The following is a 16410-nucleotide window of genomic DNA, read 5'->3' as shown; positions in this document are numbered from 1 at the left end:
TATATCTCTATCCCGTCATTATCCCTTCCTCCCTCACGTGCAGCCTTGCACTCTTTGCTGAGTCTTAGCAGTTTGTGGGATAAAGGTTAGTGAGCCCACACTTTAGCCCTACCTTTCTAAACTGATCAACAGTCTGGGCTGCACCAGCTACTCCTTTATTACCATGGCGACCTCACTGGTTGAACTTCACTCTCATCCCCATCATTATCCATCCTCCACAGAGAACTATGCCTCTGTACTCATTATGGATACCATTGTGTTGCACATGCATTATACATGATTTAATCACCATGTCTTCAGCAAAGGGATGCGAACCCATTTCACGTTTGATGAGCGTTTCATGCATAATGGCTTGTTACATGGGAAGATTGCTGTGATACTCATACATTGGAGGAAAATCATGTGGTAAAAACTGTCAGTCTAATCAAGAGATTAGAACATTACTTCCTTCACTGAAGAGTAAGTCCGTGACTTTGTGTTTGCATAATGACTCTTGGAAACCCCTTTGAAAACTAGACGTCTGGGTTTCATTGTTTTTTACTGCCTATTGAGGCCAGTAGATCACTGTCATATTTGCCTTCAGTGTATTTTTAAAGGCCCAGAGAAAAGAAAAAAATCTATCTTCAGCCCTACATACAGTTTGCTTTGGTGCCAGGACGTGAATCATGTCAGCATCTGCCTGTCTGTTCCACTGTGAACATAATAACTAATTCAGTAACAATATCTGATACAAACGTTATACTTGCAGAGCCAGTTGTGTCTTTTAAAGTGGATGATTTGTTTAGATTTTGGAGTAAGACAGCAACTAACAAGTATTTTTGTTATGAATTGATCTGCCGAACAGTAAGTTCAAAAGATAACCTACAAAATAAACACTAAAACAACATAAACATGACAAAACCTAAAGCTCTCAAGTTTGAAGTCCAGTCACGGACCGCCGGTAAGGATCAGTCATTGAGCCATTACCGGCTCATTAAGAAAGCAGTCCGGAGTAAAATGCACACACACGTTGACATAAAAAAACAACTTTATCCACTCAGCTGTTCTGTCCTGTAGCGATTTGTGCTGCTTCTTAGACATGGTGTCAATAGTTTGGAGCTGAGTAAATTAGGCCTAGCAGTCTCCATTTGGTTGGACAAGTTCAAAGCTGTGAAATATTATTTCTAACACAACGTAACCTTCAAAAATAAAATACTCTGGTCTACATGAATCGCTCGCACCCATGAAAAGCACTTTTCTCCTGCATGCTAAAAGTAGCACCAGCAACCAATGAGAAATTGGTGAGAACATCATGACCAACTGACTAGAAAGTGCCATTTTGCTTTCACATTGCTTGTTTCATCCAACTAATAGTCTAAACCCAAAGATATTTAGTTTGCTATCATATATGATAAAGAACAACATCAAATCTTCAGACAGGAATCAGAGAAAATTGATTATCTAATTTTACGTTCATTTCAATTATTCGACTTACAATTGCTATATATGTCAGAGGTCGCACGCCTCTGGAGCAACTAGGGGTTAAGTTTCTTGCTAAGGGACACACTGGTGGATGTGTCACAGTGGGGAGTTGAACCCGGGTCTGTCACACCAAAGGCATGCGTCTTATCCACTGCACCATGCCATGTTATGAATTGGTCAACTAATTGTTGTTATTTTGGAGTCATTCTTTCCTAAAAAGATTAATTTAAGTTCAAATGTTTCTTGAAATTTTCTGTAGCTCCACAATTCACATTAATACCACCTACATGTTATGCAAATGTAAAAATAACTAAATGGATTGATTAGGAATACATTTGATATTTAGTGGTATTAACAATTCTTAAATTCTAAAAATGGAATTCATCCTTGTTGGATTTACTCTATTTAGAAGTTATAGTTCATTATTTTTATGTGAGAAAAATACATGTGTTTATATTTATAAACATTTACACAGAATATGGGATGTTTAAGTTAAATAATGAGTTTTAGTATATAATTAGACCATTAGACTATTTTCAACACCAAATTCCACATGACACCTTGGCTGAAAATGAATTCAGAATTGCTATATGTTCCAGATATCACACCAAAATCCATCCAACAGCATGCAAAGTTCACTAAGCACCTTTTTTATAATGAATGAGAAGCTGAAATTCTTCACACACACTCACGTTTGGTACAGTGTTGACTTTAACTATTTCCTATACAATTTAGCACATTTTCTTCCTCCCTCTTTAATTAACTCTCATGTGTAGTGTGCCACTCAGTGCAAGAGTAAACTGTGTAGACAATTACCATATAATGTCATATTGTGGCGGGGGCTTGTATGTACCTGAGCTTTTTCTAGTTTTTTAGTTCTTATTTAAAATTTTGTCTTGATAAAGGTTGCTGGACTGGGTAAACAACAGGGACAACAATGGAAATAAGTCCAGGACTTTATCATTGTATCCTCGACCCAATATGATATGTTGTGTTTTATAAATATATGATAATGTTGTCAGTAAACCAAACCAGAAAGGAAAAAAAGGTGAAGAGAACCAGGGGTCTCAACTGTATAGGAAAGACTACTGAAGCTGCATACAGACAAAACACAAAAATATTCTGATTTATAAAACAGTGTGCATGCACGTCCTACGTTGATTTCCCTTTGTAAATCACAAACAACTCGAAATGTGGCGCAGGCAAGTGAGCTCCTTGTCCGACCCTTTAAACACCCATAGTTGCCTACAAATAGTCAGTAAAACGCCCCCTAATTAATATTAATACATGCTGACTGCATAAAGATAAGGATGGCAAATTCTGAGGAAAGCTGAAAAAGAAATTTTACAAAAGAGAGTGCACTACGTGCATTCCAGTTGGGTTTAAACATTTATTTACACAAAGTCCACTCAAGTAACGAGGCTGCCGATGAGTCAAAAGAAATATGACTGTAGTACACTGAAAGATCTACTTTATAAACAGTGTTATACTTTTCCATACCATGTTTTTTTATACAAGCGCCAGCGTGTGTCTAGGGCAACAAACATGTGATAACAATATATGAAATATGCTCGACTGAGGCGTCAAATGGAATCAATTTAAATGTAATTTTTCCTATACTGTCCACCTTATTTATGATTAAAAAATTGCACTGCGTGCAAGTATTAATTACAGATCAGATTAAATATGATTCCTGATTAAACTGTTTGCGGCATTCTTGTGCAAAAACAGATCTCTCCGTTTGTATTTATAATCCTAAATCTTGAAAATTCTTTTTGTGTGGGCTCCAGGGAATATTAATGAAACGGATGTTTTATTTGTGGAACAGCTTTTATCTGTTATGCAAATGAACTCAAATAATATTAAATTATATTAAGTAAATAGGCTTATAATACTCAGAGGTAATTTTTATTTATTTTACACAACAGTATCCATTTCAGACCGTTTCATCCTTCTGCCATCTTAGTCGCAGTTTCTCATTTCTACAGTTTATGTGCATATGCATGGGTCAGTACATTCTTTTCACAAGTTTGTTTTTTTATAAATCCCAAAGTGTGCTTAGAAAGTGGCGTACGCTGTCTTGTGTTCGTACACACTGTTTATAAGTGAGACCCCGGGCCTTTATTTAAGATAGACTGTCATTAGAGAGAGGCCTTTATTTTTAAATGTATTTATTTTTTGTTAAGAACCCTTTCTGTTTCTTGCTCCAGTTCACTGTGTTAATTGGCTGTTGGTGCTGTTTCTTATTTAAACCCTTTCAGTGCTTCACAAGCAGTAACTGCTTTACTTCCCATGAAGGTAAGTTAAGGAAGTTCTAAAATTAATAAAGCAAGTGCAATACATCTTGAACTAGCCTAATGAATAACTGAGTGAATAAATATAAAGTAATAATAAGTAATAATAAATAGGTCTAATCAACTGTGCCATCCCTCCCCCATCTAAGCGTAAACATCCAGCCAGTCAATGACAATACAACATTAGTTTTGATTATTTGATTTCATTGTGGGTCACAAAGCGGCAAACACTAGCAGGATGTCAGAAACTGCACATAATGGTGTTATTTTGACACAGTCACATAATCCAGAAGTCCTGGATTCTTGTCTTGGACATCTTGTCTTGGACATCTTGTCTTGCCCTTGGATCGGGAAGCAAATACACATGTCGTTAGAGAATCAGTAAAGATACTATATCACATACACTATCAGCTTTATACAACAGGTCATGGTAGCAGTGTTCCCGAACATCTATGGCACAGAAACCAATAAAGCGCCTCTTCACGCAACATCAAAACACAACCTGAGATTTACTACCTCATACTCGCCCACATGAATCTGAGCAAATTCTTTATCTCTCTGTAAACAACTCAGCCTTCTCACAACAAGTGAACATCAACAAAGGAGCCCTGGCTGCTCTGAACTATAAACATTCTGCACAAAATGGCTTCCCTCTCTCAGAGCCTATAAAACCAGCTTTATTTTCTTCTCAGCCTGAATTGGTGAATCATCGTCCTCACGAGTTTCTTGATTAGTAAGACCGGAACCCTGATTGTAACTAAACCTTTTTCGCTCTTTCAGCCGATTTCAAAATATAAGCAACATTGTTCTTTCCACAACAGACATTTAACGTTGCTGTTAGTATGTTCACTATAATGCATGAAGCCAAACTCTTAAGACACTGTGAAATGTCTGCTACGGTATATACGTTGACAGGAATAGCAGGGCCAGCTGCCAGACTGAGAAAATATAATGCCAGCCTTAGCAGTCCTGTAAGCACACTGGAATGCCTTAATGAGCCCTGTCAATATATGACTGTATGTAACACCCTTATGCAGATAATAAAGGATAATCACTGCTGTTAGTGGGAGAGGAAGTAACACTTCTGGAAAGTTTTCAATAGTATCAACTGTGTGTGTGTGTGTGTGTGTGTGTGTATGAGAGGGCAAGTTAGGGTGTAACATCCAGATCTGACCTTTTGTTGTGGATCCTTCTAGCATTATAGTTTTGAATTTGAGTGACGCTGAAAGGATTTTTATCTTTGTTCTGCCTGTGAATGTTGCTTTATGCTGTGCGTGTGTGTGTGTGTGTGTGTGTGTGTGTGTGTGTGTGTGTGTGTGTGTGTGCCTGTGGTGTACCAGAGAAAAAGTAGCAAATCCACTAACAACTTAATAAACTCCAGCTGGGCTTTGTTGTGCTGAAGACTGGCTATAGAGCTGAGCACATTCTCTGTAGCTTAGCTCACATATCTCCCCTTCAAACAAGAACTAAACCCAGAACCAAGAGTTTTCTAGGTTTTTACTAACAATAAAGTCAAAACCAGCATTGTAAGAAAATTCATACTTTCCATACTAGTAGGGTTAGGGTTAGGGATTGGACATAAGCAAGCTTCTTTATAGTTTCCTCCCATATTATCGCTATGAAATACTAAAATACAATACGTATTGCTGGCTTTCAGTTTAGCAGAAGGACAAAATCAAATGTACCCAGTGTGTAGGAGGGCTACATGGAAGTGTACTAACGGAAGCATCCAAGTTGAGACAGCGTTTCTATTTTATCTCACAGGGTTTTTAGTGAGTAGAGAATTTTTGTTGGAAGTCAAAATAGTAGCCTTTTGTTTCCTTCATTTATCACATGAGTATCATTATTTGTGTTTGTTCCCATCGTGTCTCTTGGGCTCATTGAGATTGGCAAAAGTTTACAGCTTCAACAGTATGCTTGCAGTGATAGGGGCTATTTTTTTAAACGTTTGTCAGAACAACTTTAGAGAGGTGTTTTTTCACCTTTATGATCATTTTAGATGCTGTAGTTTATATTTTTGTTAAATTGTATTGCATTTTATTGATTATTTATTATTTTGTCCTCCCCATTTATGTTAGTGAGGGTAGAATAAATATTAGAAACACTTCTCAGTTTAACCCAATATAATTCAACAGCACTATAAATGAGTGCTGTTGAAAAAAACAGTTTATTTAAATATTTGCTTAAGCCGATCATCACTTTTTTGGGGTGGACGAAATATTAGATATACCTGTCAGTATAGTTTTATATACCATACTTAATTAAATGGCAACTGACTGTATGTGTCGCCCTTCCTTGATTTATTCCTTCTTCACTGTAAACATCAACCCATTGGAGGTCAATTTCCCATCTGTCACTCTTCCCACCATCTGTCTTTCTAACACATACATTACACATTATAAATCAACCTGAAATGCAGCACAGTGGCCAGTACAGCAGGGGCCCTCAAACCATGAAGGACAGAGTCTGCAGGTTTCCATGCCATACAGTCGCACTAGTACACACTAGGGCTCTTTCTCAGTGTGCACTCTCATTTCCACAATAACACATATTTAGTGACAGTCAAAACGTTGTTTCAAAACAGTCTGATTGATTTTATAGCTTGACGAAGTCTATCACTAACTCCAAAGAAGCGTGTCCTTATTTTCAAGTCCTTTCCCTTCAGGACAACTTGGAAAAAAGTTACTGCAATATTATCTTTTCACCCTTACAAAATGTGACCTGAACTGTCCTCTTCTCCTCTGATGACTGCACCTTAAACCAGAGAGCGAGGTCTTCTCAGCTGGGATGTTCAGTCAGAGCAAACTCTTGGTGAAACTCTTCATGACGCATGGTCGGAGATTTGCATTGATAGAAGCTCTTATTTGTTTGTTGTAATGTCTAAATGGTTTATTAATGTTTATTCTAAGAGCCACTGAGCAGAAGTTAGTTTGTTCAGTGAAGTTAAATAGCGACTTCATTTATTGGAATTACATTGTGTATGTGTCAATTCTTTATAATTACTTAATTCTGTAGCTAGTGAGGTTCTGCCTCAACTACATGTGATAAAATCAGATTTAGCATCCTGAATGTCAGTCTTGTGTCCTATATATTAAAAAACCCAAAGTAATTTTTTCACGCATATGTCACTTTGTATTTTCATCGATATATGTGTTTGCTATTTGATAAGGCTGCTGCTTCTGTCAGGTCAAGGCTGCGCTTTAGAACATGAAAAACTGCATTAATATCATGATGAATAATGTGTAATCCCTGATTAAAAAAAGTTAAATAAAAATAGAAAGTATAAAGAAAACATTTTAATTTATTAGTGCAACATTTTTAAGATCGAAGGGAGAAAGACATCGAAATAATATATTTTATATTTTTACCAGTATTTATTCCCTTTGGCTTGTACCACCAAGTATTAGTTAGGTAAATTAAGCAGAAGATAGATTTACCCCTAGCTGACATTTATGAGAGTGTTATCGACCTTCACATCTGCGTTGGCAAGAAAGCAAAAATGGTGAATTACTCCTTTAAATGCTGTCTAACATAAGCAGCCACATAAGAACTTTGCTTAAATGAAATACAGTATACGTTTGGCAAAACTACAATTTTAATCAGACCCTGTCTGATCATGAATATATAAAGAAGAGTATGAATCTGAGCAATTGATGCCAGGTTTTACCACTTGACAGTTTTCAATACTCCTTCTGCTATGGAAAAACAATCTGTCAGTACCAGAAAAGTATTACGGCCTAATGTCTAGCCTTAGTTTTAGTATCACAATGTGTCGGAACATTAAAACATCCTAAAGTTGATGTCAAACACTGTGTATGCATCTTACATCACTAGAGTTAAAGAAGCCACTGTGGGAGCTTATGTGTGCGTTGGGGCTGGACGATATGGCCAAAAATGTTATCACAATAAAAAGTTTCATATCTTTCCAAATGGATAATTATCACGATGAAAATAAAATCTTTATTTCTTTCAAGTTTAAAGGCTGATTTTTGCTCCTGAGTGAAAGCTGAAAAACAGATTGTAAATTATAGTTTAAACTTTAGTCAACACTTGAGGCCAAACAGTGGATCACTTCACAAATCTGAGGTAGAACATTCAAAACAATTCAAAATAAACATCTTAATAAAATAAATGTATTCCTAATTCCATTTACCATATTGTTATTGAAAATAATTATATTGCGATAGTTATTGTTATTGTTTTATTGTCCAGCCCTAGTGTGCGTTCATGTAAAAGTAAGTTTGTGTGTGTGTGCGTGTGTGAGAGAGAGAGGACGAGAGAGAGGACATCAATCAAAGCTCATTTCAACCCTTCTCATATCTCTCCTAACTGCACACATTGAAACAAATCCACTGCCAGAGAGAGAGTGAGTTATAGAGCGATGGAGAGATGATGGAGGAGAGAGAGAGAGAGAGAGAGCAAGAGAGGACAGAGTGAGAGAGAGCACTTTCTATTTATAGCCTGTGTGCCCGGAGAGGAGGAAGACTGTTGTTCGAAAGCACACTTGGTGTGTATGATTTTGTTCTGCAGTACACAGTCTGCCGCTCAAAGGCGCAGGAACAGAAATATACAATAAACGCATGCCATAAAAATTATATACCATGTAGGCAGTAAGATTGGTCATTACTGGGAAAATTAATGGCTGTTTGAAAGGCTCATGAAAGGAGGAACATGATTGGTCCAGTAATCATCCGCAGGAGCTTTAGACTTCCTCCCTCTCAACGCCCTACATGGAAAGAAATTAGCTCCATGTACTTCATCCTGCTGTGTGTGTGTGTGTGTTGAAAGCTGTCACTCACTGACAGTTCAACATTATTTTAAATAATTAATGCAACAAGCATGGTTCATAATTGCTATTTCTGTAACTTATTGTCCTGTTCACTTACACAGCCTTCAGGCCAAAAGATTCCCACTGAGATTCAGCAATTATGTTTCACAAAACATGGTATGCACTAGTGCTGACCCCGAATAGTCGAAGATTCGATGGGCGGAGCCCGATTTGACTGTCAGTCTTACTGTCGAAGCTTCGCCGAGAACAATGATCGTGCCATTTTGGCGATATGCGGGTGCTCAACGTCTGATTTTACATAGAACTACCAGTTTTCTCCCAATAAGTTAATATACAGCCTATTGCAATATACATTTCAATGTTTAATGCTGTAAATAAACATGTAAAAATAATAAAACTTTCAATAAATATTTTTAAAGTGCGTGAATAATTCCAAAATTATTACTCTAACCCTGGGTCGTCAGTGCGCATGTGTAGGCGTAGCGTTTATGTGTGTAGTGGCAGAAGAGGAACATTTGCTGAAGAGACCGAGCCCCAGCTTCACTGGTGTTGTGTGAGTTGTCCGCACCTCGCGGGACTTTCGGATCATTTATCACTGTTGATGACCCTGTTGATGATGAATACAGTTTGTGCAAGTGCATTTGCATTTACGTACGTGATATATAAAACTTTCTGTCTGGATTGTCTTTAGGTCCTTAGCATATTCCAAACTGTCATCATGCTTTGTTTCATTATGTTTGGCTAATTTGTAGCATGCTAGCACTACAGCAACTTTACAAAAATACACTTATGAATGTTGAAATCTTTCATTTTTATTTTAAAATAACATTAAATGACAGATTATTACACTATCATTACACTTTCCATTACACTTACTTAAATAAATAATAAATAACTTTTAATAAGTGAGTTTAGCAGTGCTGGTTAAGTATATTTTTATGACCTTTGGACAGAGCCAGGCTAGCTGCTTCCCATTGATTCCAGTCTTTATGCTAAGCAAGCTAATCACCTGTCACCTCTAGCCATGTGAGTGCTATCGATCTTTTCACCTAATTCTCGGAAAGAAAGTGAAGCGTTTTACCAAAATGTTAAACAATAAGTAAAAATACAAAACACTGTTTCATGCTAACGTCCTTCCAACATATCCAACAACTTTCTTGTCTTTCCAAACTTCCTGTCTCTTTAATGGAGGCTGGGTCAGTAGCACCAGTTATTTTCAGCACCTCTCGGTGGGCCTATAAATAGAGCACACACACATTTCCTCTTCTTCACCTCTATGTAAGGTGGTCTGGTTTTGACATCCAGGTGCTTTTTCTACTTTCTTGCCAAAGCTCTACCCAATAATTCTGTATGCAATAGACATCCACTGATACATTGCTGAGCCCACACTTCTTCACATTTTTCTTTGTTTTATGTTTGTCTGTACATTGAAACAAAACTTTTTTGTAAGTGACAAACATTTTTGTCACAGTAAAAACCTTGGTGCATGAATGTAATTTTCCCGGTTAGTAAAAATGCCTCTCCTTCTTCCCTGTCACACTCTCTGCAGCATCAGACAACAGCCAGCGATTTCAAGAGACATGTTTTGCCTTTGCATTAACTCCACAACAAGTCCAGCAGATCAGCAGCTCAATGTAAGATAACCGAAGAAGAAAACCCCTCTGTCAATGCAGGAAGCTGAATCATTTGTGAATAATTCATGTACATGGTTTCTACAAATGTGTGGTGATAAATGTGTTTCTGTTCTCAAAGGGACATCTCGGGGACCAAATGTGACTTCTCAGTTCAGGTTCAGTTGCGGTTTTGCCTGTCGGAGACTAGCTGTCCTCAGGAAGACCATTTTCCACCCAATCTGTGTGTAAAAGTCAACGGGAAGCCGTGTAACCTGCCGGTGAGGAGCTCTGCAATAAGCACATAAACAAACCCATCTTTGTTCCGCCATTCACATCTTGTTCTTTTCTGCTTTGTCCCACATGTTGGTGTTGAACCTATTTTCTATATGAGTATTAACTTCGTAATATTCCCAACAAAAAGGCAAATTTTCTCTGTTTCCTTCTGTCTGTCATCTAGGGTTATCTTCCTCCAACCAAAAATGGCGTAGAGCCCAAGCGGCCCAGCCGGCCTATCAACATTACCTCATTGGTCAGGTTGTCCACCACAGTCCCCAATACCATTGTTGTGTCGTGGACCGCTGAAATTGGAAGGGTAAGGACCAAAGTGCCACAATTTCAAACAAGGGACTTTTGAACTGCAGGCTGCAGATGCACCTAAATAAAAATTCTTGGCTGAAGCCAAAACTGAATATAATGAAAAAATTTGCTGAATACCAAACAAGTACATTCATATTTTGCCAATTTTTTTACCATTGCATAAATTAAAGAGTCAAAATGTGCTTTTTACTTGCTGTTTCCTCAAGATTTGGAGAGACTATGGTGGTTGGGTCCAAGGCCCGAGAGGGTCCAGTAAAGTAAATACATGTGTCCATTTACTTTGAATGGACACATGTAATATGTTTTATACTTTCTGTGACTATAAGCCAATTAATCTTATTTCCATACTGTATAGACACCTTATTTTGAAAACTGAGCATTGTCATATGTGTATCCTCGTGCTAAATTCATCAAGTCTGACCAAGTTTGATAAATAATATTGTATGTGGTTCTCATATCGCGTAACATAAAGATTTCATGGCCTCTCTTCAGGTAGGACTTTCATACTGTAACACTTGTCTTTGTAAAGAGAGAAAATTACAGGATAAAGTCGCTAACCTGTTTCAGTGGATTTACCATAAAGGCTTGACTACGTGTGCACTCCAAATGTTGGTGCGGCTAGCTTAATCGCCTTCTCACAAACAAGTGACAGAAACACTCAAAGCAGGTCAGACCGTTTGTTGCCTTTTCTAAGAAGTCAGACACAGATGGAGTGAATGTGCTAGGAGACAATTCAGCAGAACAGTGTGTGCAAACAGCAATTTTTTGCGTCTTTCTCAGTCACTTTAAAATGCTTCCACTGCCGACATGTCAACGTAATTGTTCAGTGAAGTTTATTCGGTCTTTTGACATATTAGGCCGAACAGCGAGAGTGGGTTTTTTTATACAGTATTTTCAGCCGATTAATTTCGATGGCCAAACATTCGGTGCATCCCTAGTTAAAATCATTTATCTAAAAATTGCCTTTTCTGTTTCTTGTCCCTCTAAACGGAAACATGTTTGTGTTTCGGGATGGTTATGGGTTATTATGTTATTATTATATAACTATCTTTTTAGTTTGGTGATTTATGATGGTCTTTTTTATAATTTAATTTTAATTTTATGTTTAAATAATAATTGATCATACAAATAAGTATTGTACTGTACTGTACACACTCACCTTTTTATAATACATGGGTAATATTAATATATACTCTTTATCTTAAATATTTTATTAGAGAATTCATGAGCATCCTGATTAATATGCCAATATATGCATCACTTCATCTTGAGTTCCTGAGTTATTGTGTTCACATGAATGAGACAGACTAAAAATGCTCTACAGGTGTGTGACAGAACAGAAAAGTCTAGTTTGAAATGAATGTGGACTTCAAAATCAGACTTCCATTACAGTTGCTTTAAATTCAGCATTGATCTTGCCTACAGTGGGATTAAATGGTTGTTTGTGTGCAGCACATGCATGAGTGTGTGGGAAGCAGTTTAAAGCTCAGGAAGTGGGATTTCTGACCACCACTGTGTTGAGTTCTTACAGCCAAAAATCTTACACATGAGCATTAAGTGGTGGAGCAGAGTAAGAAAGGGTAAATATGCAACTTCAGGGAAAGCACGCTGAGTGAAGGTTGTAGGCACAGTTATTAGAAAAAAAGTCACCTAGACCAAATAAATCTGTTAATTTGACGATTATCTCATATTCTGATTTATATTGAGTTTGGTGGAGCTTGATGCTCTGCAGAAATGTCAGCGTACAGTGCCCAAGTTCTTCCTCCCCTCTGTTCTTCGTAACACATGGTTGGACATACAGTATATTTGTCTCAGAGCAGTAGGATCGTTAGAAAGTATCTTGTCTGTTGAAGTGACCTCATGCAGCACCGTTCAAGGACATTTTGTCTAAATGACCAAGAACTCTGACTCTGGCAAACAATAATGTCATGTACCTTTTTGCACATTGTGTCATTATTGAAAACCTTCATCATGTGTGTCTACAGAGTTACTCAATGGCCGTGTACTTGGTGAAGCAGCAGTCATCCACAGTGCTGTTACAGAGACTAAGGGCAAAAGGCATCAGAAACCCAGACCACTCCAGAGCACTCAGTAAGGACTATCTTTTTTTTTAGAGAGATATCCAATATGCTGGATTGATATCAGGGTCGATATTGACTTAACTGGGCATTGGCCGGACACGTTTCAGTGTTTCCACTAGTTTTTAGCACTACAACAATCACTGGCCTCATGTTACCTTACATAAAAATTACCCCAATGAGTCTCACACGGTGATGTATACAGATTTAAGTTGTTGTTTCATCTCAACTCTTTTTGACTATGAACAAAACATGTCTGTGTTTATGACCTTAGAAATCCAAAGCAGATATTAGCAGGCCAATGAAGAAGACACTGGTGGTGAAATGTGTTTTTTGCGCCACAACTTCTTATGTTAGGTAAAGACAAATTATACTCTCTGGTTATCTTGCCTGCAGCAAGGTTTGAAAGTCTATTATTAGCTAGGGAGCCCTACTTTGGCTGCTCTAAACACATTCATTGTTATTTCTTTTTCACCCAGTCAGATGGCCAAATTGCCAATTTCAAATAAGAAAAAAGTGTTTTATGAATCACAAAATGTTATATATCTATATATATTTTATACTGTTTGTGAAGTGATATAAGAAGATTCAGGTGCAGAGGGGAGCCCCACACAGCCCGAGGAGCTCTTGAATACATTTACAGCTGCTACATTTGTGACCTTGGTTTGAAACAAGTAGTAAAGGAGTTGCAGTCTGAAATGAGAAACTAAGCTCGTTCTCGCTCTCTCATGTGCCTGCGTTTTACTTCTTTTATGCAGTCAAAGAGAAGCTAACAGCAGACCCAGACAGTGAAATAGCCACGACCAGCCTTCGCGTGTCGCTGCTCTGCCCGGTAAACATTCTCCCTGCTCTTCATGAATTCAAGACAATATTTAGAGATGTCATGCCGAGACATGTCTGTCCATTCTTTTCTTTCTTTTTATGTGTTTCAACATGCATATTTGTCCTTAACGTTTGGTTCTGTACATGATCCACCTGTCAAATTGTCTTCTCAACCCCTCTCATGCACCTTTTCCATGTGGGTTTGGCATGTTTGTGACATCTATACATCCCTGCTGTGTGTGTGTTCTTCGTGTCCTGACTACATGTGTGTGCACACTGTACAGCTGGGGAAGATGCGGCTGATGATTCCATGCCGGGCGCTGACATGCTCCCACCTGCAGTGCTTTGACGCCACACTCTACATCCAGATGAACGAGAAAAAGCCCACCTGGGTGTGTCCTGTATGTGACAAGAAGGCCCCCTATGAACACCTTATCATCGACGGGTAAGCCACCCAACCCCTCATCTCCCCATCATCATCTCCCCATCCTACAACCATAGATTTTTGTACAGATTAAAAAGCCTGCTGTATATATCATGTTAATTGGTAAGCTTTAAAAGCACTGGTAGGTGGATTTTGTTATCTTTGGAGTGAACCTGGCTAGCTGTTTCCCCCTGTTTCGTCTTTATGCTAAGTTAAGCTAACCAGCTGCTGCCTGTAGGTTCATATTCACAGACATGAGAGTGGTTTTAATCTTCTCATCTTACTCTCGGCAAGAAAGCACATTAGCTTATTTCCCAAAATATCAAACTATTCCTTTAACTTTGTTGCACAGCCATGTCTTCCAACCAGAAAAGGAGGAACGCATCAGTAAAGTTAGCATAAAAGTCAACTTGGGGTCTGTTTACTAGCATTTTTCTGAAATGCTTCAAGCTGCATCTCTTGGTCTTCCATAGGTATCTTCTGTGCAGCTATACAACAGCTATAATCAGCTTGGATTCACAGCAGAAACTGTGGGTCACTTAAATAAATTGTCTTCAGCTGGTCTATCAAATAAAATAAAATAAAAAAATATATATGTATAAAGACTGCGAGTAAATAATATCAAAAGATAGACGTTTTGATGGAGTAATCCTTTAACTCACTGGAGTGCAGGACATAGGGCAAGTTCTCCGGCGATTTGCCGGAATTCTGGCATGGGCCGTTTTTTTATTCGACAATATATAAATATGTCTGTGGAAAATATTCTTGCGTAATTTTTTTAACTGTCGCGTGAAATGTGTGTGTGAAGTGCCAGGCTGTCTCTGTCTGTGTATACACGAAAGAAAGGGGACTGGCACTTCCTGGCTATGTGGACATTCATTGGCTATTGTAGGCTGTCGACAGGGCATGGAAGTTTCTATTGGGTCAGTTAAGGTGTCATTCAAAAGGTCAACGTGTAGACGCTTTTTTTTCTCTTTGGCGTCCCTGTACTTTTCTCGCACACTGGTGGGCTCTATGTGGCGCTCATCTGTTCCCATTCTTGCCTGTCATCTAATCTTTGTTGGCGGAGACAGAGCAGGTAGAAGCTCGGGTGCCTTTTAAGCAGCTGTGAGCAGTACCTGTCACAGTAACTTTTCGTGAACCAACCAATCACAGCCTGGATGGGGCGGGACATTTAAAAAGTTTGATGCGCTACAGCAAACTTATAAAATGTTGAACTCATTGTTCTGCATGAATGATTATTGACAAGTTAGTACTTAGCATTACCTAATTAGAGACTAAACACCATGTAGATCTACTATACTACTAATACAAATCAGCACTTGTTTTTTCTATAAAGATATTTATTTTGTTAAGAAAAAGGGAACTGAAAAAAATGTTTTAATAGTTTAAAACCACAATTAACTATCTGGTTTCTTCAACTTTCACTCAGGAGCAAAAATCTGCCTTTAAACTTGAAAGAAATAATGATTTGACATTTATAATGAGAATTATCGATATTGAATGAAATTAAATGTTTTATTGTGATAACATTTTCAGCCATATCGTCCAGCCCTACCAGCACCTATATTTTCCACTTCAAGCATTGATTATATGTGGTGGCAAAAAATGTTACTAGAATGCAGGAAATGAAGTATTTAATGCTCAAAATCTTCTGGGGGAGGACCCCCCAGACCACCCCATCATATATTTCCACATTGAACTTTTCATCAAAATTGTGTACAATTATCTTCTCGTCTTGTTTTTGTGAAACTAGTATCGTGTTTCCTCATGTTTCGTGAACTAAGTGTATGTCACACCTCTAATCTGAGCTCCTGTGTCCCCATCAGTTTTCAACACAGAGTTACGCTCTTGCCCCCTACCCTCCATCTTTGTCGTAAACCCCAAACACATTTCAGGCACAGAAGAATTTCTTGCTTTAAGCCCTGGGAGTGTTCTATGTAGAGAGACCTCTACAGCACATTGTTTACATTAGCCTGTTTAGAGTAGATTTCTTGTCTTTAAGAATTAATTTAACTCGGAGGGTCTTTTCCACTTTGCCCAGCATTTGTTTAAAAAATACAGATTTCTGTGTATGTACATTATCTTGGATGGGTTTGTATATGACGTGTATGTTTGTTCTCAGGCTTTTTGTGGAGATCCTCAACAGCTGCATGGACTGTGATGAGATCCAGTTCAAGGAGGATGGCAGCTGGGCCCCCATGAGGTCTAAGAAGGAAGTGCAGGAGGTCTCCTCTGCTTCCTATAACAACGGACTGGATGGTGAGACATACATGAGGGATAAATGGGGACAGGGTGGGTTAAGAAACAGAAAGGTTGCTTCTACATGAAT

The 16410-nt window shown here is 38.1% G+C and overlaps 1 protein-coding gene across 1 annotated transcript in view; it reads left to right on the top strand.

The window, feature by feature from the left end:
• Positions 1–16410, top strand: part of LOC123958687 (E3 SUMO-protein ligase PIAS1-like) — a 69368-nt gene that overhangs the window by 40169 nt on the left and 12789 nt on the right. Inside the window, exons 3-9 of the mRNA XM_046032214.1 lie at positions 10094–10178; positions 10297–10435; positions 10615–10749; positions 12740–12845; positions 13591–13664; positions 13939–14099; positions 16204–16340. Coding sequence (XP_045888170.1) covers positions 10094–10178; positions 10297–10435; positions 10615–10749; positions 12740–12845; positions 13591–13664; positions 13939–14099; positions 16204–16340 — 837 coding nt within the window. The remainder of the gene's footprint in view (positions 1–10093; positions 10179–10296; positions 10436–10614; positions 10750–12739; positions 12846–13590; positions 13665–13938; positions 14100–16203; positions 16341–16410) is intronic.

Source organism: Micropterus dolomieu, linkage group LG20 (assembly GCF_021292245.1).
Source record: "Micropterus dolomieu isolate WLL.071019.BEF.003 ecotype Adirondacks linkage group LG20, ASM2129224v1, whole genome shotgun sequence".
Taxonomy (NCBI): domain Eukaryota; kingdom Metazoa; phylum Chordata; class Actinopteri; order Centrarchiformes; family Centrarchidae; genus Micropterus; species Micropterus dolomieu.
Note: the sequence above shows the minus strand (reverse complement) of the source record. Positions and strands in the feature narration are given on the sequence as shown.